Source organism: Lepidothrix coronata, unplaced genomic scaffold (assembly GCF_001604755.1).
Source record: "Lepidothrix coronata isolate B3197 unplaced genomic scaffold, Lepidothrix_coronata-1.0 Scaffold174, whole genome shotgun sequence".
NCBI lineage: Eukaryota > Metazoa > Chordata > Aves > Passeriformes > Pipridae > Lepidothrix > Lepidothrix coronata.
In genome coordinates, this window is record NW_016690354.1 from 389,411 (window position 1) to 412,340 (window position 22,930).

Below are 22,930 nucleotides of genomic sequence, written 5' to 3' on the forward strand. Positions count from 1 at the left end.
GTAGGAAAATGATAACAAACACCTGAGAAATGGCAAGAAGGGGAAAGGACATCGTTAGCTAAAGGCCAGTCTGACACAAGAGCAAGAAGCCACAAATACACTCAGAAAACAGAGACATGAACATATCAAGGACAGTCTTGTTCATGTAGGACTTGTTTTGTGGGGTTTTAAAGCTGAAGCTGTACTGGGGACTTTATGTTCAAAGAAATGCCAGAGGTGGCACGGACTTTGCAGAATGGATGGCTGCAAGGAAACTGCGAGGTTTTGGTGTTGCACCCAAGAATCACCTCCCTAGGAGCTCTGCTGAGCCAGGAAAGCAGAGCTGAAGTCTCTGATCAAGTCTTGGCTCTTGCAAAGTTTCAGAATAGCTGGAACACCTTCCTTTCTTTGGAAGAGCTTTATAGAGTGAGGTATCCACAATGCTTGATCCCTCAGGACCTTAATTTCTGGTTGGGCTTTGCTTTCCTTTATCTGCTTGGATTAGGTCTCCACTGTCTCTTTTAACTCCTACTTCTCTCTTCATAACCCCAGAAGCATGCTGGGGGGCCAGTAAGAAATGGGAGAAACCTTCAAAAGCAGTAATGCTCCTCACGTGATCTGGACATGGTCAGGAGACCACAGTAATACAGATAAAATCTTCTGAAAAGTCTAGTATAGTGGATGAGATTCGTGGGATCATAGAATATCCTGAGTTGGAAGAGGCCCAGAAGGATCATCAAGTCCCACTCCTGATGCTGAACTTGGTCCTACATGAAATACTTATATTTTGCAAGTATGTTTTATTCCCCAGTTGATAAGAAGGTTTTATTTTTGTTGGGCTGGCCCAACAACAGCAAATTTGCAGCACTGTGATACCTTAGATTTAAGACTGGTTTATGTAACGGTTGTCTATGTGAGCAAGAAGATGGAGTTGGCAAAGAGAGCCATGTGGCAAGCAGCAATCATTTGCCATTTGCCACCAGGAAAGCCCTCTCCCTGGCCAGGCTGGATGGCCAGGACCACCACACCCTCCTGGTCTCCACTCCAGCTCCAAAACCATTTCTGCTTTAAATGACAGAACATGCATAAACAAGCTGCTGCTGTGTTGCAAAGCCAAACAAACTTGTCAGGCTGCCAAGTCGGGAATTCAGGAAGGCCCTCCTTTTCCATCTTCCCTTTCTTTGTGCACTGAAATGGACTTGCCACGAGTAATTTGCTAGTTACTAAAGCTGATAAGTTTGGCTCCCTTCAGGCGCCGGCTGGGGAACAATATTGGCTTTTCTTTCAGATTACTGGGTGGAAGACACAGGGCAGGAGCTCTGTGTGTTTTCCCATCCTTGCTGGAGCCATGCGCTGCCCTTGGCGCTCAGTTCTCCCTAAGGGAGATCCTGATATGCACTGTTTTGATGGAAGAATGGAAGAAGAGCAATGCCATGGGCTCATCTTCAAAGTTCCTGGATTTATAGCTAGGTAACGACAGGGAAAACAAGCTGTAAGGGCCAAAAGCTCTGGGTTAACCTATTGCAGATGATGATTTGGTGTTTTTGATCTTGTTGGAGAAAGTTTTCAGGGGAAAAGGGGTGGGAGGGTAGAACCATAACCATGTTGTGCACATTCAAGAATGAACAAAAAAAAGACAGAGGAAGCTCCTTGGAAAGTAATAAAGATCAGGAACATCATAGATGTATTTCCAAAATCTTACAGCAAAACTTAAGGAAGCAAAATACATATACTGCTGCTACTGGCAATTAAACATCACATAAACAGCGGACTTTTGGGCCACAGAGAGCAAAGTAGTTCCAATGTGACTCAGATTGGACCTTTAGATGGGGCAAACTGGTATAAAGTGACCTCAGAAAGGGCCTGTATCTGGTAACAACTGGGTGACTTTATTTCATTACAGAGGGGTACTTGTTCACCTTATCCACACTGCAGAAAGATGTTTGCAGTAAGCAACAAGTTCAACACAAACCTATTTCCCTGATACTTGTCAACAACTGCCTGGCATCTGAACCCACAGGGAGAGTGCCCAGAATTACTTCAGAAGCATGCTGCCTCCTTGCCCAGACAAGACACCTGGTTTTTAGATAACAAGGAAGAGGCTCTATTTGATTAAAGCTCTGCAAAGGGTGAATTCAGATCAACACAGAAGATTTATGAACCACAGAGGGGTACCCACTGACAGAGATATGACAGGCAGCCTGGAGCGATACCATCCTAGACAGACTTGTTACAGGGTATTTCTCAATGGCTATTCAGACCTTTTAACCTACCTCATTTTAATTTCCACACTCATTTTCCTTGGCATTGCAAACTGCATCAGTCAGTTTGTGCATGAGGCAAATGCCTTGGAGCATTTGGAAGGGGGACCGAGCTCCTACCCACCCCTACCAAAGTGTGGCCTGTTTTTGTCGGGCTCGGGTCCTGGCAGGTCGGGGCAACACTATAAAGAGAAGTTCAGTTGCTTCATGAGATCCCTGGCATTCCTTCCACTAAAAGCTATCCTCAGTTGTTTATGTCACTGGTATAAACTGAAACCATTAGAGTTCCTTCAAAGGTCCAAAAAAACCTGGACAAAAGCAGGCAAAAGCATATGTACCAAGGGGGAGAGAGAGTTGAATCAAAATTGTTGGGTAGATTTGCTCCACCGCCTCAATGCCTGACTGTGTTGACAAATGTATTTGAGTGTCAATCTGCAGCCTCAACTCAGGACACATGCTGGGACTGTCAGTCCTCCCCAGGTGAGAGACATGGCAATGAGACAACTCAGAAGCTGACAGTGAGAGAGATGTTATGCCTAGACAGAGGGAAAACACTACAATTTGAAGCCCTAAATGATTACAGAATCTGGATGAGACCTGCCATGCAACTTAATTCTTCAATTCACAGAATCATAAAAGGTTTGGGTTGAAATGGACCTTCAAGGTCATCTAGTTTCAACCCCCCTGCCATGGGTAGGGCCATCTTCCACTAGACTAGGTTGCTTGAAGCCCGATCCACCCTGGCCTTGAACAGTTTCAGGGATGAGGCAGCCATTCTCTGGGCAACATGTGCCAGGGCCTCACCACTCTCACAGTCAATAATTTCTTCCTAACATCTAATCGAAATCTCCCCTCATTCAGCTTAAAGCCATTTCCCCTTGCCTTATTGCTGCATGCCCATGTAAAAGTTGCTCTCCTTTTTTACAAGCCCTATGTAGGTACTGGAAGGTGCTATAACGTTTCCCTGGAGACTTCTCCAGGCTGAACAAACCCAGCTCTCTCAGACTTCCTCCACATCAGAAGTGCTCCATCCCTCAATTTCTTTCAAATGTGCAAAAAGGCTCCATTTTTACACAACCAAAGCAGCACTGTTCCTGGAAATTGAAAGTCAATTTTTGACCAGATCCTTTTTCAAGTCACACAGTAAGTTGTTTTATTCTTCTGCGTATCCAGGACTCATGTGCAGCTTCTGAACCATCCCAGATAAGAAAACAGAAGTGGAACATTGCATGAGGTTAATCTGGACTACACACACAGAGCAATGATTTCCTCTAAGCCAATCAAGGATTAAGGCTAATGAGTACCTCTGCATCTTGTAACAGTCTTTTTAGGGAAATAAGATAGGATAAAAATAACCTGGCTTGACCCTTCCCCTCCAAAAAAAAAAATATTTTTATTAGTGCCTGTGGTGATGGAGTAAAACTAGAGAAGCTAAAGACAGGAATGTTTTACTTACCTGTCGTAGAATGACCATGGTTCCTGTATAAACACATCAGCAATCACCAGGAATGGACCTAAATCAAAAGAAATCAGCAATTAATGAATTGCCCCCCTGACTCAGAGTCCCCAGTTTAGGGACTCTTTTGACCCTGAATGGTTTCCACAGCCCTAAGTGTGACGAGGGCTAGAAGCACTGAAACTCCCAAGGCTTTCGTAATAATAATTCCAGACAGTGAGAGACAATCCTCTAATATATCCAGATTAATGCTGGCACCATGGTGAATGAGAGTGGGACTGGAGGTTGCTTATGCAAGAAATATTTTGTAAACTGAGTCCTAGAAAGTTATCAGAGGATTAACCTAGCAAACACACTGATACATGTGTCTTTGGATTCCATAGTACAAATTAAAGCACATCGAAAAGAGGAGTCTTGTCCTTAACGGTCAACAAGCCGGGATGGATTTTCATCTTTCCATCAAAACTGATTTCAGGAGAGGAAAAGAAAATGGTATTTTCCAAGAAAATACCAAGTCCTCCGACACAGCCTGCAACTAAGACCTGGATTGGATGGAGCATCTCCACTCTCTGCTCCTGCTGTTGGGCAAATTGTATTGTGGGATTTACATGGGAAAGTCCCATGCTGCTCCTGAGTTTATGCTTGCTGCTGTGTGATGTCACCTCATGACACTCCCACAGTTAAATGGGTTCAGTGTGTATGAGTGAAAAACACTTTCAAAGAATTGAATTTCTGCAGCTTTTAATCTCTGAGCCATCCTTGGTACATGGTAATTAATAATCGTTGTATTTATGATGTGAAAGTTTTCCAGTATAGTAAAAATACTCATGCCTTAAAAAGCAGAGAAAAAGGCACTGAGGGTGTGAAGGCTGATGAAGGATGATCTTGCAGGACACAAGACATTTCCCTTCACAGTGACAAAATGGTCCAGACTCATCATAAAATCCTAAATATTTTGTTTCAGGTTTTAACTATAATTTTCATTTTTATGCTTTCCCCACCAAAAGGCAAACATTTCTGGGGGAGATGGGAGGGAACAGTCTTTCCACTCTCCCCTCAATCATCTCCAGGTGTTTCAAGACAGCCTCAGTCTTGAAAAAAAAAAGGAGTGATAATTCACCGTGCCAATGTCCTTACACACATTCCTCATGGCAAGGACAGTGATCTCTCTTCCCCACTAGCAGCAACTTCTCGCATCCCATTGAGCAATGTAGGACTTAGTCTTTGGTGCTGATTCTGCTGACTGAATTTTTTGTAGCTTCTCACCTGCAGTGGGAAACACAGATGTTCCCAACCTAGACAGAAAGGCAGGATTTATCTCTATTAGCTCCTGCAGAGACTGTAAAGGCTCAACAGAATTTCCAGTTATTCCCCTTTTCCTCACCAGGCTTCCTGCACCACCTCTACATTTTTACCAATCACATATTTGAAGGCAGATAACTATCCTCACATTTGTCATCTGAATGCCTTCACCACCTTAATGAAAACATCTACCTGCTAAAACCATCTACATGATTCCTCTGCATTGCCCAGAAAAGGAACTGGTGTCCTAAGAGCAGCCAAGGCATCACTGTTCATTAGTAAATACTCAGCAAACAAATTCTGGCCACAGGCCATATTCAATGAATTAATTTTACTTTTTCTAGAAAGTAGATGACTGGTGGAAAATCACATGTCCACTTTAATAACTGAAAGGCTGTGAGGCAATTTTCCTAATTCTAAGTTTGAACCTTCTCTGTAGCACATTAAATTATTCCTCTTCTCTTTAATTCATACGGCTTGAAAATAGCTTTCTAACCCTGCCAAATAGTGAGTCCTGAGGCAGACTGCCTAGGGATGCTGAAGAGTCTACTCCACTGGGAATAGTCGGTGAAATATTGGTTTGGCTCAGAACAGGTACTGGGGAAAGTTCTCCAGAGGTCTGTAACATGATGATCATAGGGGGAGTGTTGGACACTGGGCTGGGTACCAGTTTGTCTTCCCTGACCTAAGGACATCTGCTATGGACAAGTTATCTTATAGTTCCTTTCCTCATTTTCCTTCTCTGAAAAACAAAGATCTCGCCCAACAGGGGAGCTCCTAAGTATCTTAGTTGGTTTTATGCTAACCAGCCAAATGACCTAGGTAAGACCTGCCTCGTTGGGTGTCCATGTTGCAAAAGCCATGCGTAGGACATCTATTCCCACAGGTTGGTCTAACGCCACACGTTCAGTCTCAGAACTGCTCCTTCAGTTTTTTGTCCCTCTGCTGCTGAAGCAAAGCACCGTCCTATGGTTACCCTGGTTTCCAGCACTAAAACTATCTGGTATGTAAGCACCCTGCTTAACATGGCCTGTGGTGATGCTGAATAGGTGTTGTGCCAGGTTTGGAAGGGTATTTGTATACCCAGTCCACTCTGGTTTTAAACAGGACTTTGGTGCCCTGAGTCTTTTGGGTTTTTTTATTTTTACTTTCATGGGGTTTTTATTTTTGCTTTCTGAAAGTCTAGCCTTCAGCCCAAGCCAGTAGGCTTGCTCTTGTTCTATGCTTTGTAATTCCCCTCATGAAGTCTTTGCAAGGGAGTTTGCAAGTGCACAGTGTTTCTGTACACAACAGAAAGCCAGCTTTCCCCATGGATTGCTCAGCTGGGAACAACCCAAAAGGGAAGAGCAGGGGAAGGAGCAGACTCGCCTCCCTGTTCTTCCCACAGGGATCAGTAAGAAGGATTGGGCTTGTCTGAGCACCAGGGAGATCAGCTGCCTACTAATTCATGGGGGCCCTAGTGGAACAAAACAGCCATCTGGACCCCGTGACCCTTGCTGGCAGGTGTGTAGGGCACTGGAATTCCACCTTCATCTCCTGTGTGAAGGTCTACAGATGGCATGGGAAATGAGCTGGGTTAAACAAAATGTACCTAGCATCTCTCCCAAATCACACACATAACACAAGGGCACAAAGACAACCCTCTAGAAAGTGGATGTTTTGTAAATTTGGTTCATTTTGCAGTTTTCTGGCCATCACTAGTTGAACATTATCTGAACAGAACATCTGAGGGAGGCAGCGGGGTGAGGCTGAAGGGGCTTTAATCTACTTCTGGATGCAGAGTGATGTATGACATGGAACTATACACATCACTTGCTTGCAAGTTGTGGTCACCAGTCAAGCCAAGGAGTGCTTCAGGATGGGGTCTCCATCACAGTGACCTCTACCATGGCTTTCCTGATCTGACTTTGGAGGAGAAAGTCTGAGGAACAAAGCCATTGTCCTGCAATTGCAAAGAAGGGTGTTGCTACTCTAATCTCTTTAACAGGCATTTCTGTGCTCCTTGTTGGCACTTCAGGACGGGAGTCCAACCACATGACTGGCCATAGTTCCGGGGGGATCACTCCACAGTGCTAATCCTCCAGAGCACATGCTCATTAAGCATTGGTTAGAATAAATTCAGGTATTTCTTTCTAAATGTAAAATCTATTCCTTTCTCCTGAAGTTTCACATACTATGTGATTTTCCTGAATGCAAATGCAATGAAGAAAATGAATAATTAATTTATGGGGTGCATGCATTCACATTCCATGCCTGTCCCAATCTGCACTCAGCTTGGTGGAGAGCCTGCCTTTTGGAGAACACCCTGTTAACTTAATAGTGTGAAAAAAACCAGAACTTCATTTGCCTTCTGTCTGCGTCACTTGACTGGCAGAAATGTGTCAACCTAGCTGAGCAAAGAGATTTAGTACACCAACGCGCTCTGCACACTACTGCTTTCACCTTCTGCCCTCCAGCAAGGGAGCTGAGAAGGATTAAGGATTTTTCAGTGTATTTCACTGGTTGTCTGAGAAATGGTGAATAAAAAGGTCAGACCTACACCCTCAGAGACAAGCGCCTTTGTCTTTACCAAAAGCAGGATTCAGATCAGGAAGAAAAACAGTGGCTTTTGAATAAGGTTAAACCAACAAAACCCCCAGTCTTTGGGATCTCTAACCATTGACTGCATATGATAGTGAGCAGAGATGAAGAAGACAATGTCACTACATACCACTCCTCCTAGTCTTTGTCCATCTGTAAGTTGTTATGGTTGGAAAGATATGACAGTCTGTATTTCTGCATTCTTCCTAGAGCCCCAAATGAGAACCAGAGCTTTTAGGTCAGAAGACATTAGTCCGAATATGGCAGCCATCCATCTTCTTCGTGACTAACAAGTTATCGTCCCTGCCAGCTTGATCAACAAGCAAGCTCTCGACAGAGACAACCTTCTCTAGGTAATTAGCTCCAAAGCTCAAATCATTCTTAGTATTTAAAACTATGTAAGTATCTTCTCCTCCTCTGTATTTTCCCTCAGTTTCCCAACTGAGGCCAGTTGTACCTTGCCAACCACAACTGACTACACAGATGGACCCACAAGGCAGTGTTTTACACCACTGTTGCACCTGCACTTCCCTCATGCCACTGCCTCATCCATCACTTGGCTTGGAGTGACAACCAGGGCATGGAGTGAAGGGAAGCCAGGATGATCCATCATGTTTGGAAAACTCTTTACTAGAGGCATGTACCCTCGCTTTAGTAACAGACTGAGCCCTTTCCATGGTATGACCTGTGTCAACTGGTTTGTCAGATATTCAGTGCCTGGTTATCTGCTCCCTGTGAAGGGCCTCACAGTCTACTCCCATCATTTCTCACTTTGCTTTTCAATGAACCAAACACTCAGGCTCTCACAGTAAGAACTTCACACCACCTGTCATGGTTTCTGGGCCCATCTTGGGTAAATCTCAGATAAGTCTGATCCTCTGCCATTCAGTGCTGCCTGGGATATCCCCATCTCCTTGGGCTGTAGCATCCCATTTTGTTTTCTTTTTGCATAAAAAAAGAAAGTTCTCCCCTTTGGTCAGGTTTTCCTTCAAAGCATATGTGAAGATTGGCCGTTCAGGACTTGCTGAGAGGTGGGTAATGGGCTAAACCACCACCTTGGTGGAGGAGAGCCCTGACTTTGAGTCTTGCTTAAAGATGGGTGCTTTAGCTACTGGGATGCTGCTTAAAATGAGGGATGGAGAGGGACTTTTGGCACAGGCATGCAAAGGCAGGACAAGGGGGAATGGCTTTAAACTGAAAGAAGGCAGGTTTAGATTAGATATTAGGAGGAAATACTTCCCTGTGAGGGTGGTGAGGTACTGGATGGGGCTTGGAGTAACCAGGTCTAGTGAAAGGTGTCCTTACCCGTAAGAGAGGGGTTGGAACTAGATGATTTTGAAGGTCCCTTTCAACCCAAACCATTCCATGACTCTATGATGTCCGTCATTTCCCCTATCTGACTGAAATGTTCATGGTAATGGCCATTCACTTAACACCTTCCCTTCCCATGGTATCTTCATCCTTGCAAGAAGAAATTATCATTTCCAACTCCTCCAGAAAAGTAAAATCCAGCTTCCTGGTTTTGTTTCCTGTTATCTCTTTTAATGTAGAGAAAAGATGCATTCCCATGAAACGCAACAGTATTGCCCTGAATTCAATGGCAACAGGAATTTACCCAGAGTATTTGTTGTTTTTTTTCTACACAGGACAGCACACCCTGAGTTTTTACTAGTGAGCAAACAGTATGATACTCTCATGGCAGGGATGTGGGGACACAGCAAGAACCACCTGGCCACATGCTGCCTGCCACCGTGCTGAGAAAGTTCCCTTGTTTATGTCTTAATTGCCGCCTCCGCACAGAAGGATCATCTTGAGGTCATGCTGACAAATGACGTGAGGAATGCGAGGAAGCTCTAACCTCAGCAAGGCAGGTCACAATTGCAGTAAGCTTCAGGAAACATTGGAATTACCATTTCTCATGTGACCAGTGCATCCATGACACAGCTTGTCTGGGGGCTCTGCATACACTGTGAAGCAATCAGCACAGAGCATGTTTTCCTGGAAAAACTCTGACCCAAGCTCACTGAAGGTCATGAAAAGCCTTTCTTACAGCCTTTGGATCAGACCTTTTGTGGCCACCAGATTTGCAGAGACTGCTGGTATCAGGAGAACAAGAGGTGTATCCGGTTTTAAAGAATGGCCTCCCCACCAGCAGCAGGTCCATCTTCCTGGACAACTGAGGGAAAAAGAGAGACTCAAGCATAGCTGAAAGCTGAGATGCAGAGGTATATGTGATAGCAGGGGGATAAAAATCCATTGGGAAGCCCTGGATTCTCAGAAGGGCTCCTTGGTGTGCAACACTGTGCAACTAAACAACAGCCTGCAAGTTTGCAGATTTTTCTCTAGCTATTCCTGCAACACTCAGCCTTACAGTGATGAAAGGCACAGCATTAGGTACTAATTAGATTAGAGGGTACTCCCGCCAGGCTTTTCCTTCTGGTGGGCGGATGCTGTTCCCAGGGAAGACCTGCTAGTTTGTTATTGTGGGGTTTTTTGGTTTGTTTGTTTGTGTTGGGGGTTTTTTGTTGCTACAAAAAGGGATGCAGATCTGCAAACTCCAAACCCAGAAAATTCAAGCTGCTTGAACTACACAGAACCTTTCCTACACAAAAGAACACAGACAACCTGCTAATTGATTAGCCAAATAACTACAGGGTGAAAAGACTGCAGGCACCACCGTGGCTTTTTGTAGTAAAACAGCCCAATGTAAGAGTAGTCTCGATGCATTACATACACAGATACTTTGTACTTCTGCACATTGCGGGTTTTTTTTCCTTGCAGGTAGCTCAGGAAAGAAAGTGCGGTGCTAATGCACACTGCAGTCTGTCATTCTGCAAGTGCAACTGAAACCCAGGGAAATGAGGCTCGTAACTGAAACCACCAACAAATAGGGTGTAATCTACTCAACGTGAGTGACAGAGCAGTGTCAGGGGCTGTGCAGTACATAAAGTTTCCAGCCAAAGACTTCAGTGGCCAAAATCAGAGACTAATTTTCAAAAGACATCAGGCAGAGCTGAAAAATATGAAAAATCTGGTTCCTCCCTGAAAATTGAACACTTAAACCATATGCTGAGCTCTCCTCATTGGTCAGGTTGACTGTGGATCAACGAAAAAGGCAAACACTTTCGACCCAGCTAAAAATCTCAATGACCAGACAGACCCCCAGCAGTATGAAACAATTGAGATAAACTGACTTTGGTAAAAATGTGCTGATTTCCACCAGCTGCACCCCATGAAATGCTGAGGTGGTCTCTCCTGAGACTGGGTGTGAAGGGTTTTAAAAGACAGTGAGGGAAAGGAATGTGATATTCTGTGTCTTCCTCTGCCATGAGCTGCATCAATTAATCACAGCCCCCTATGACAGCTTCAGGCTGCGCCATCCTGTTTGCCTTTGCAAAGCATTGCACTGGTCAGTGAAAGGACCATGAAGACTCAACTCCAAATGCAGGATCTCACAGGTTGTTTAGAATAATAGAATAGTTTGAGTTGGAAGGGCCCTTTTAAAGGTCATCTGGTCCAACTCTCCCTCCCATGGGTAGGGACACCTTCCATTAGATCAGGTTGCTCAAAGCCCCATCCAACCTGACTTCGAATGTTTCCAGGGATGGGGCATCCACAGCTTCTTGGGGCAACCTCTTCCAGTGCCTCACCATTCTCACAGTGAAGAATTTATTCCTATCTAATCTAACCCCAAACTCTTTCAGTTTGAAACCACTCCCTCTTGTCCTATCACTCCATGCCCTTGTCAAAAGTCCCTCTCCAGCTCTCTTGTAGTCCCTTTAGGTACTGGAAGGTGCTCTAAGGTGTCCTCAGAAATCTTTTCCTCTCCAGGATGAACAATCCCAACTCTCTCAGCCTGTCTTCATAGGAGAGGTGCTCCAGCCCTCTGAGCACTTTCGTTGCTCTCTGTGGTTCATTTATTCCTCTGCTTTGTCAGTACCAGTCTCCTAAAAAAGTTACCCAAACTCTTTTATATTTCAGATTAGGACAAGACAGACAGTTCCCCAGAGGGGCTGACACCACATATGTGTTTAGCAATACTGATGGGAGCATGCAACACTGAGTTCACACCATGTCTTCATAGGAGAAAAACTAATTAACATAAAAGCTAACCCTAAAACACTGCGGACCTCAGGATGTGACTTTAAACAGAGCTCAAGACAGAAGCAAAAGCTTCCACAAAGGCAAGAACCTGTTTAGATGCACTTACTACCTAGGAATGGTGCAAAGCAATGCCTGAACATTTCCTTGCCTCCTCCTGGACATGTCACAGATCACAGCAGTGTTGGGTTAAGGGTTGGACTCAATGATCGTAGAGGTCTTTTCCAACCTAAATCATTCTATGATTCTCTAAGATCATCTCCAGGGCTACGGGGACAAACTAATGCTTCCAAGGCCTGATTCATTCCATCTGTTGTAGAAGTCAGCATTATTTCTGTCCATAGGTTACAGAAGAAGCCTGAGGTGACTGGTTTCAGTTCCCTGTCCCCTCCTTATTCCCATCCCTGAGCAGCTGTGAATATGTCAAAAGACTGCTCAGCTGACTCTGAGGCTTTGGTCCCCAAACCTCTCTTTGAAGGGTTTTGGTAGGAGTGCCATGGAAAGAGACACCTCAACTGAATGAGCCAAAAAGGTTACACTAAAGCAAGAAACCACAGAAAACTCCCTCCTCTGGAAAGTTAGAGAATCGATGTGTAGCCTCTGTTCACCTGAGAGTGGTCAGGAAATGGGCATCAATTTTTTAAGCCTTCAGCAGGAAGTTCAATAGATTTGTCCTTCATTTGATCTCCCTGAAAAGCCCAGTAGGTAGAGAAGCTGAACAAAAGACCTGACCTTTTCTCCCTTACTGTGCTTTCAAGTAGTTAAAGCAGAACAATGGACCACAGTGGCATCTGATCCCAACTCTCCGCAGAGCGCTCAACACAGCCTCCCGATGAAGGCAATTTCCTTTTGTGCACCAGCCTCTACCAGTGATTGAGTATTTTTCAACAGCCACAATAATTAATCAAATAAAGTATCCTTTTGCAAGGAGGTCAGGTGTAATTTCATCATAATCCAGATCCAGCACGCTGAGCTGATCTAGAGAAAATCCTGCACTTACAGGTTGGCCGAACAGTCTTTGCAACTGTTTTCATCTCTTCTTTACCTGTAGATGAACTTCCAAGACTTGCTAGAGTCTACATAGAGGGCCTGGCACATGACACAAACAAATTATGAGTAAAGCCTATGTTTGAAATTGGGGGTGATATGAGAGATGAACATGCTCTCAAGACTCTTCTCCTTGGAGTAGCACAGTGATGGGCTGTACTGGAAGTCCTCTTGCTGGTCCTGAGCAAACTGGGATGTCCACACAGCACTGTGCCAAGATCAGAACTCAGATCCTGCCTACTCATGCTCAGGGAGCCCCAACAAGCCTGGGCTGAACAGACTAGCCACAGTTGGTAGGGTTACCATGGATCTGCTCCTTCATGAGGTGGTTGATCCCTGGTATTTACAGAGCAAGGGATACACAAAGACTTCAGTCTGATGCGTTTTACATTGAATGCATGGATTTGGGAGGAGATTCATGTGTGGAATATCCTATTTTGGGCCAGGTTCAAAAATTCTCTGAGGTATCCACAGGTAGCAACCTTCTGAGCCACACAGGCTCTGCCAGCCCTGCAGTGGAATCACAGACATTAGCCCTTAGCTTAGTTGCAGGTGTAGTCCTTCGGCTGTGTTGCTTAGGCACCTACAAAGACTGTCTGTTATCTGAGATAAACTCCATAAATATCATAGAATCCTAGAATGACTTAAGCTGTAAGGGACCTTAAAGATAATCTTGTTTCAACACCTCTACCATGGGCATGGAACCTTACCGCTAGACCAGGCTGCTCAAAGTCCCATCCAAGAAGGATGGGGCAAGCACAGTTTCTCTGGGCAACCTATTCCAAAGGTTTGGGAACCAGAAATCTAAGGGAAGATTTCTACATCTATCTATCTATCTATCTAAATATTTTTAAATATATTTTTATTTATACACACACTCCCTATATAGAAGGATATATATATCCCCTACTGTGGCCAATCCTACATTCCTGCCTCCAGTTAGGAATAACTGGACCATGCACTGAAGGAGCTTGAACTGGATCATCTCCTTGGCTGTCCAAGTTTTCTGTCTCATGACCCTACCAGACCACAGGCCTTACTACAAGACAGAGGGCAGGAGAAGGAGCACTGCTTCTATTGCAGACTGGGATCAGGGTCCCAAAACAAAATTTATGGGGCATCAGGTGATTTGTCTTGTGGCACACTGGAGCTTGTTGTTCAAGTGGTTTTGGAGGGATATGTATTTGGGTTCTTTCTAAGTCCCATGAAGTGCTCCCTTTTAAAACAGTCTGTAGATAACCTTCCACCATCCAGATAACATATAGCAGAGGTAAGAACTGAACTAATCTCAAACCAATAACTAACCTACTGTTGCTTTTTTGCTATAGAAATGTTTGTTAAAGGGAGTCTTTACTCCAGCCACTGTTTTAGCAACCACCCCAGTGAGATATTATGCTGTGTTATTCCTTCATGAATCCCAGCCTATTTATGGAGGAGGGGACAATGCTATCCTCATTTCACACAGAGGGAAACTGAGACATGAAGGGAGGATGTCACTTTCCCCAAGGTCATGCAGGAGAACCAGGACACCCAGGTCTGTGCCTATGACTCCAGATCAAAATGTCTTTAATAAAAGCAGCTCCTCTGCTCTTCTCTATCCTTAAATTGTCCTAATAAGCAGCTGTCTCACCCTATACTCTTGCTGGTCCCTACTGGTCTGGCCTTGGTTGTGTGGTCTCTCTCCTTTTGGTGCTATTAATGGTGGCTGGAGCAGGACTTCTGCAAGCTATTATAATCCTGTGATGTTTTTTTTTTTCTCACCAGGAACCCCTTGGGGGGGGGATTTTTAGCAAAATCATTCTTCCACCTGCCCTGACACTATCCTCTTATCTCTCATGATCCTGGAGAAATTCAAGGTGGCCCTTCAGAAGGCTGGGGTCAGCCTCCAAATCCAAGGACTGTTAGGATTAAGTGAGCTCAAATCAGAAGATACCAGCCCTGTTTTATCTGATGAGACTTCTGTTGACTCCAGAGTTTGTTTTGCTTGAATGGTAACTGTAAAATTAAGTAGAGACTCTGCTCTGCCCTTCCAGGGGGCAATCACCATTAGATGCCTCAGGGCAGCATCAGGAAGTGCTGGGAGACATCAGCCCTGTAATAGCCCAGATGAGAGGGGGACAGACACTCCCTGACTCATTGGCTGCACATGCAAAATGTTATATTAATTTTTCAGCTGGGGAAGCTGAGTCACAGGGGCTGTTTGCTGCTCCATCTACTACTCTTCTCTTTTTAGTGGCATATGGAGTCACTGTGTGTTATTCAACGCATGGGATGCTCTGTGCTCTAAAGGGCATCATCTGTCTAAACTGGTCATCCCTACAGGTCTTTGCCAAAGCAGAGTTAGACTAAAGGGCACATAAAAGGGTAGATTTACATTAGATATAGGAGGAAACACTTTATTGTGAGGGTGGTAAAACACCCTCTGGGCAACACAGGTTGCCCAGAGAAGCTATGGATATCCCATCCCTGGAAGTGTTCAAGGCCAGGCTGGATGAGGCTTTGAGCAACCTGGCCTGGTGGAGGATGTCTCAGCTCATGGCAGGGGGGTTGGAATGAGATAGTCTCTAAGGTCCCTTCCAGCACAAACCATTCTATGATTCTGTGATATGTTAGGTGTTGCACAGACACAAAGTAAAAGTCATTGCATCCCAAAACAGCCTGGATGGACAAATGAACTGGAATCTCCAGGAGATGAAGAGACTTCACTCCATGCCAAGTTCCCACCTGGTAAACAGCAGAACTAGAAACAGACAGAATTTCCTCTGCAAGGAGCAGCACTAACAAAAGCCTAATTTACAATGACAAAATTCCAAATAATAAGATTTCTAGATGGTCAGTAAGACATAGCCCCCCTAAGAAGACTTTCCTGCAGGTGGGACATCCTGAACAGCTTTCTCACCACACCTGGGATCTCTGGTGTCCAACAGGAGATCATTGTGCCTCAGGGCACTAGATTTCTTGCATGCTTACACATGTCTTTTCAGGAAGTGTCTAGGAACTTTGCTACCTTGCTACAGCTCTGTCAAATTTAAAGTGAACTTGGTCATCAAACTACTGTGATTAGGTGACACATCTAAAGAGATGGGCAGAGTGGCCACACAAGCCTTGTTTCCTGTGGAAATCAGACTAGATGAGCAAGCCAGCTTTAATCAGGTCCTTATTACAGTTTTAACAAGCATCTCTGTTCCTACCATCTTTGCGGTACTTTTGAGATACCCCCACGAAGAAAGGGGTGACTTGATATTTGCGATTTACTCTTAGCTACACATAAAAAATTGGTGTTTTCTGGAGACCTCCCTTGGCTGAGTTGAACATCACAGCCGCACCTGAAAAGCTTGACTTTTGTTAACAGCCCTTTTTACTTAGTATCTTCCCTGACTGCTGAGTTCAGGGCTGGGAGGACAGAACCTGCTTTCCTACTCCAGAGAGTAGCCTGTTCTGAGACAAAAAACAGATATAACAGGGCACTGGGGGAGAACTAAAGGGTTATTTCTAAGAGCAATAAGGTTGCCCTAACAGCTTTTACCCTCTGTTACCCATCAACCTAGTCTGTACTGGTATAATTAACCTGAATTAACCACAGTCCTGATTTACTCCACCATTTGGCCAAGATCACTGCATGCTCTCTTGTCTCCTCTCTGATGTTCTAAGTGCAGCCATGACATTTAGCAATGGAGAAAGCAACATCCCAGTGCCTTTCTGAAGTACCAAAATTGCGCTTTCAGAAACTCTCCTTCCCATAAAGAAAACGTAGATTTGGTGCTTAGGGATATGGTTTAGCGGTGGGCTTGGCAGTGCTGGGTTAATGGTCGGACTTGATGATCTTAGAGGTCTTTTTCCAGCCTTAATGATTCTATGATTCTATGATAAGGACCTGCTTCATCAGCCACAAGCACTGGTGGCATCACCAGGCAAAGCTTCCCTTGTCTCGTGCTGGAGAAGAGAAATACTTCATGTGGGAGGGATGGTGTCCTTGCGGAATACCTGCTCTGACAGACCTCTCTGGCATGACAGCATATTGGGCTGACCTGCTCAGTAATTGTTTACAAGTCTCTATGTACTGCTTCACTGAATTACACAAAAGATCTAAGAGTTCCTGCTGTGGCTCCTGATCCCTATGTCTTGGCACCTCAAGTACTCTGAGACAGTTGGTAGCTCTCAGAGCCTGCAGAAATGAAAGGAACCCTAAAGGACTGGTGGAGACTGTTGTCCCTGATTTCTTTTTTGGATCAGGGATGCAGTTGTACCAGCAGCCCAGCCTGGGAGTGTGTTTGGGATGTGTATTGGTAACACCATTGAGAGGTCATGGGGGCTTCCAGTAACTCCACCAATACAATGTCTTCTCATGTCTATGGCAAAGGCTACACCAGGCTCTTGCAGTTCTCCAACATACAAAGAAAAAACCCCAAAAAACCCCATAAATCCAGTTATGCTTCCTTCCTGGACATTACTTCCAAAAAAACAGATTATAGAAGTTTGGGTTCTCCTGGCTTTAATGTTCCATCTGGACTAAAGGCAGCCAAGAAGCTGAGCAGAGGAGCTGAAGAGCAAATGGCAATCACCTTCCCTGCTCTGACAGCCCTGTGCATGCAGATTCTTCATGGGCTTGAGGAAGGTCCTTACACAGAAGTTATGGATGAAATAACTACCCTTTTGTTTCTCCAGACCGAAACTCTCTGGGGATTGTAGGAGAGAGAAAGCCAGCGTACGTGTGTGGTTTCTGGAGTTCATCTCAGCCCAGGGTAAATCTGCTGGCCTTCATGGCGCTGATCCAGCAAAGCTGAGGGATGAGAGGAAGCAGGACAGAAATAGCTGGAGTAGCACAATGTAATGGCAACCTCCGCTGATGCTGGAAAACACCCAAAGGTTCAGACGTGGGAGGCAGCAGTTTGATGTGCTGTAGATGGGCTTGAAGGGCTCCTTCTAACTCACCACAATGTGCACATGCTGTATCTCTGTCCCCCAGCCTCAGGCAGGGAAGGGGACCCTACCTCTGGTGGCAAGTGGTGTTGTGGTTTATGGATGCTCCCTTCCCTTTCAAACCCACTGTCATTGTGAAGCTCTTAGAACCCACTGAGCTCAGTGGGAGCTTTGCCCAGACTGGGAACTCAGTGCCACCAAGAGGCAAAGCATTTTCTTCTCCTGTTGGCATGAGTTCAAACTCCTGTACACCAACACACTGGGCACATGAGAAATGACTTGCAAAGCAAGCCTCACACCAACAAGAGCATGGGTCACCTCTGGAAATCACAGGAATCCACATGTAAACCCCAGCCTTTCTAGCAGAGATCTAGCTGATCGCTATCTTTGTGGCAATTCTCTACTGGCATAAAGGAAATCTGATACAGAACCTTCAAGAAATCCCATTAAGATCGTCTCTGTTTTTGCTGGCACCAAGATATTTTCAGTGAAAAAAGAAGGGAATAAGTTTTATTTTCCTCAACCCACATAATACATGGCACTGTTCCTAATGTGATGAGCTGACATCTTATCTTCTCCAAGAAAACTAAGAAGTGCAGTGAGGCTATCTCAGAAGAATTGTTTCAAGGAGGACTCAGGGCATGAGCAACTTTTTGGTGAGTTGAGCTCCACACAAAATAGCCCACACTGGATCCAGCCTGTGGGTTCCCCATCCATTGTACTTCTCTGCCAGAGGATGCCTAAGGAGCAATACAAAAGCAGGGTGAAGATGTAGTGGCATTACTCTGTAATATTCCCACAGACACTAATAATTTGCAGCTCAAGAACTCCTAGAGCCAAAAAAGGGTAGGGTTTTTTTCCCTTTAATATATATCTATTTTATAGTTTTTGAGAGGCTTTCTATAAATGAACTTGTGCTTTTTTAACCCATCAATACTTTTAGGATCCACAGGATCCTGCCATAAGGAATACCACAGATGCCGGGTTGTGTGAACTCTTTTTTTTTTCTTTGAGCCTGCTCCCTATAATCTTTATTAGATGCTCCCTACTTTTTTGTATTTCCAAGGAAAATTATGGAAAGTCCTCCTTTTGTCTTCACCATGCAAACATGATCTTCCAGGATCTCTAACATGCATTCTTTCCATCTCTTTTAAGATGAAGTCTTTGTCTTCTTCTTGTGGAAAGTGTTCCAAACCTCTAACCATCTCTCCTTTCTCAGAATTCTACCCAGCTGAACTTTTTTTAATTAGATTTACTAGATTTATCTTGATTGAAATAAGTCAGCAGAAAAATGGAATTTGCTCTCTGGACAATTACAGATAGGAGCAGGAACACAGAAGGGCTTGGTCCCTATAGATGGGTCCTGGTCCCAATCTAGCACATCCCACGTCACCTCAGAACATCCTCAGAGCACCTTTTTCCTGTATCTCAGTGTGTTGGGCAGGTGAGTCCTGCTCAGCCTTTCCAAAGCCCTCTTAGGTGGAAGGTGTTTCACAGCTGCAAACCTGCAAGCCCAATGAGACTAAATCATACAGATGGTAAGGCACTGGAACAGGTTGCCCGGAGAAGCTGTGGATGCCCCATCTCTGGAAATGTTCAAAGCCACCCAGGATGGGGCTTTAAGCAACCTGGTCCAGTGGAAGGTATCCCTGCCCATGGCAAGGTGGGTGGGAATGAGTTGATCTTTAAGGTCACTTCCAACCCAAAACATTCTATGATTCTATAATATTCCTAAAGTCTTTATGTTACATGAAGACATCTAGGCACTGTAGATACCTGCCATTTTATATTTATTCTCCCTTGTCAACCTTCATGTTGTCCCCATCCTCTCTCCAGCTCCGCCATGATCCCAGATTTATCTTCCCATTTCCAAAGTCAGGAACAGCTGCAGAGAGTGGCTTTGTCTGCTGGGGTGAAGCCCTCCCCAGGCACAACTCTCACTGTACAAGCCAGTGTCAGATAGGAAAAGAGGTCAAAACCAGGATTCACAGTTTCAATTCTCCCAACACTCAGCATAACCTTGGGCATGTCCTCTTGCAAGTCTTCCTTCCTCCACACATCATAAACGTGCTGACTGTGCAGCAACAACTGCAATGAAATCTCTACCCCACCCCAGGCACCTGTCAGTCTACAATATAAGTTTGAACTCCTTTCATGCATGTGAAACTGCTTTCAGGTCACCTGTGCCCCAGGCAAGCACTGGGTTATTACAACAGGTTAAAGGCAGGAAAAGGGATGGCAGCAGCTGAACCAACGTGTCATGAAAGGCACTTTCTGGGACTGAGGTCCAAGAAGAGCTCAGTGATTTTCTGTGACTGCTCTGAGGCTGACAATGGGACCAAGCATGCAGTTTTCAAATCCCAGCTAGGCTGAGGTTGAAGTTGCTCCATAGCTGCTCAGGCTGGGCAGGTCTGGGGAGAACTCACCCAATGGTGCCCAGAAATGAAGGGGTTCAGAGGGATTTTTTGCTTTGGATTTTGAACTTTTATATTTTTATTTGGTACTCAGTCTACTTCAAATGCCTGTTTTTCACTGGATTTCTATATTTTGCACTCCCCTCGTGAAGGTAGGCACAGCTGCACTCTGCTCTCTCCTAGTTTCCTGACTGCAAGAACTTTATACTAGATATTAGGAAAAATTCTTCACAAAAAGGCTGGTCAAGCACTTGAGGTATTTAAAAAGACATGTAGATGTGGCACTTGGGGACATGGTTTAGTGGTGGGCTTGGCAGTGCTGGGTTAACAGTTGGACTTCATGATCTCAGAGGGCTTTTCCAACTGTAATGATTCTGTGATTCTGTGACTCAGAGCAGGGGCTCTGTGCACAGCTCCAGGTGCAGTGGGGTTTGGTGGGGTCTACCTGGGGCTGGATGGACAGCATAAACATGGACACTGATGGGGCAGTTCTGTCCTGATAAGCTTTCTGGCTCTACCTAGCACTTTTCTGGGGAGCCAGAAAGTCACAAACACATCAGCTCATCCCATATCAGGTTCTCCTTGCATGTTGCCTAGCAGAGAGGAGGGTTTCACAGTGCAAAGCTCCCTTATACACTGTCTCCACATCCTGCCAGACTCCTGGTACAGTGACACTTGTCCTAGTCTGCTTTGGGAGCCACAAAAATCTAGCTCTGCCCCAAGAGAACAATAAAAGCCCCTGTTCCTCCTGTCACCCTCAAAAGGGACTGGCAGAGCTGATGTGGTACTGAGTGGAGACAGCAACTGCTACCTGACAGCACTGTCTTGGTGCGGACAACCAAAAATGTGCCCAGGACTGAGTGCCTGAAGCTGCCTCTCCTGTCAGCCTCTTTCCACCAGGCTTGGAAGCTGTTCTCTGCAGCTCCAGGATAGGCTTTGAAAAAAACTATGAGCTGACAATGCCTTCATTAATCACAGCATAATCCTTTCCATGGCAACCCAAGGATTGCGAAGTCACAAGTTAGCAAGCGTAAGACAGAAATACTGTACAGCAGCCCTTGGTCCATGAAAACTTAATAGTGAGCAAGATGAATTGGCTGCTTTGAGAAGGGGAAACAAGTTAGAAATAATATTGCTTTATGAAAGAGATTCATCCCTGGGCAGGATTCAGATCTCAGAGATGTTGGTATCAGTGGGGAGATACTGTAACTTCATGAAGTTACTCCAGTCCCACCCCAAAAAGCCCAAGAAAAGACTTTGGCCCTACATCTTAGTTTTACAGAAGCTCAAAGCTTGTTGCCACCATGTCATCACAAAAACTTAAATGTTAAACACAATTTAGACACTTATTTGGAAACTGTCAGGGCTCAGACATTGCAAAACCACAGGTCAAAACCATTTTGGCAATCAACAAACAGAAAGGAAGTGCTGTCCTGGTTTTTTGCTCTGTTTGCCCTTTGGTTGCCTCTGGGACAGTTTAGGCATAGGGTAGGGGGGAGACTTCACAGGGTCTCACAGGGATGCAGGTTTTGACTGAAGCATTGGCAAAGAGTCCAAAGCTGCAAAGCCATCCCACACCTTCACACTACCAGTGCTGGGACCTTGTGGTCCCTCATCTAATGGGAAGAGAGACAGGACCCACAGAATCCTATAGTGGAGGAGGTGTGAGTAGTCAGCTTGGAACACAAGCTGTGTCCTTGACATCTTGATGTAATGCACAGGTTAACCCCATAGGGTTGGTTGTTGGACATCCTTTTGCCCAGACTATAGAGAGAAGCACTCTCACACCAACTGCCTGGGGCTGTAAGAAGATCCTCTGGCTCCTGCCAGTTCCTTTTACAGGGGGAACTTAGCATCCCGGGGGGCAAACAGACCATCTTAGACTCACTGGCCTATTGCATTTCAAACTCTCCCTCCATATTGCGTACAGGACAGGTCCTCCACCACACACCCCAGTCTTCCCAGAGATGCTAAGAGATGCCAGTTCCACTTTCCTTAGGATAATGTAATTGTAACTATCCTAGGAAAGTCTGTACCTTTCTTTGGTACAGAGCTCAGCTGGTCCAGCACAACCCATGTACAAAACACCATACTCCAAAAGCAGGCAGCAAAATGCAAATTGGTTTGTGGGAATTGCCTATCCCATGTCAGATTTCAGTCCCTGTCCAAGGATGGTCCTAATAATTTAAACAGCCTGGGAAAGTCCTGGGATCTGCTTACCAGCACCAGTGTGACCTAGGGGACAGCCCACCAAAACCAGCCTGGACACATGCTGTGCTACACCGCAGCCAGGGAAAACTCCTGCCTGAGAAAGGCTGTTATTCATTTAAATGATGTGTTTGGCGCTGGGTGAGAGCAGGGAGAAGGTGAGATGGATTGGGAGGACACCTGGGGTCCTGTGCCATCGCCAGTGCAGCAACAGCCTCTCCCCATCCTCAAGCACTTCCAGAGGTATCCCTGAATATGGAAGGGCTGTGGAGCAAAGTGTGTGTGTGGGGGGGGGTGGCGGTGGGAGTGGGGGGGCCGCACAGCGCAGTACAGGAGGACAATGCCCTCCGCCCGTCACTCCAGCTCACTGCTCGGTGATCCCAGCCAAATTAAGCAGTAGCTAGAAATTACCGAGCCGGTAATCCGTGCTGCAGGAGCCGAGCTGGCTCGGGGCTGCTGGTCAATGCTGGCAAGTCTCTGGTCGCGTCGTCTCCCCCCTCCCATCGAGCCCAGCCTCTTCCCCAGGTTTGATCCGACTCGCTGCACGCAGCCCCCACGGGGGCACTCCCCGTCCATCGCGCCTCACCGCTCCCCACCGCATCGCACCGCACCCCATCACACCTCCGCTGCACCCATTGCACCCCACCCAGAGCATTCCAAGC

The 22,930-nt window shown here is 45.5% G+C and overlaps 1 protein-coding gene across 4 annotated transcripts in view; it reads right to left on the reverse strand.

Annotated features, from left to right (window-relative positions):
- MYO7A (myosin VIIA) overlaps positions 1-22,930 on the reverse strand; it is a 103,552-nt gene that overhangs the window by 80,481 nt on the left and 141 nt on the right. For all 4 annotated transcript variants that reach the window (XM_017830170.1, XM_017830169.1, XM_017830173.1 and 1 more), the window contains exon 2: positions 3,697-3,754. In XM_017830170.1, coding sequence (XP_017685659.1) covers positions 3,697-3,714 — 18 coding nt within the window. In that variant the 5' untranslated portion in view covers positions 3,715-3,754. The remainder of the gene's footprint in view (positions 1-3,696; positions 3,755-22,930) is intronic.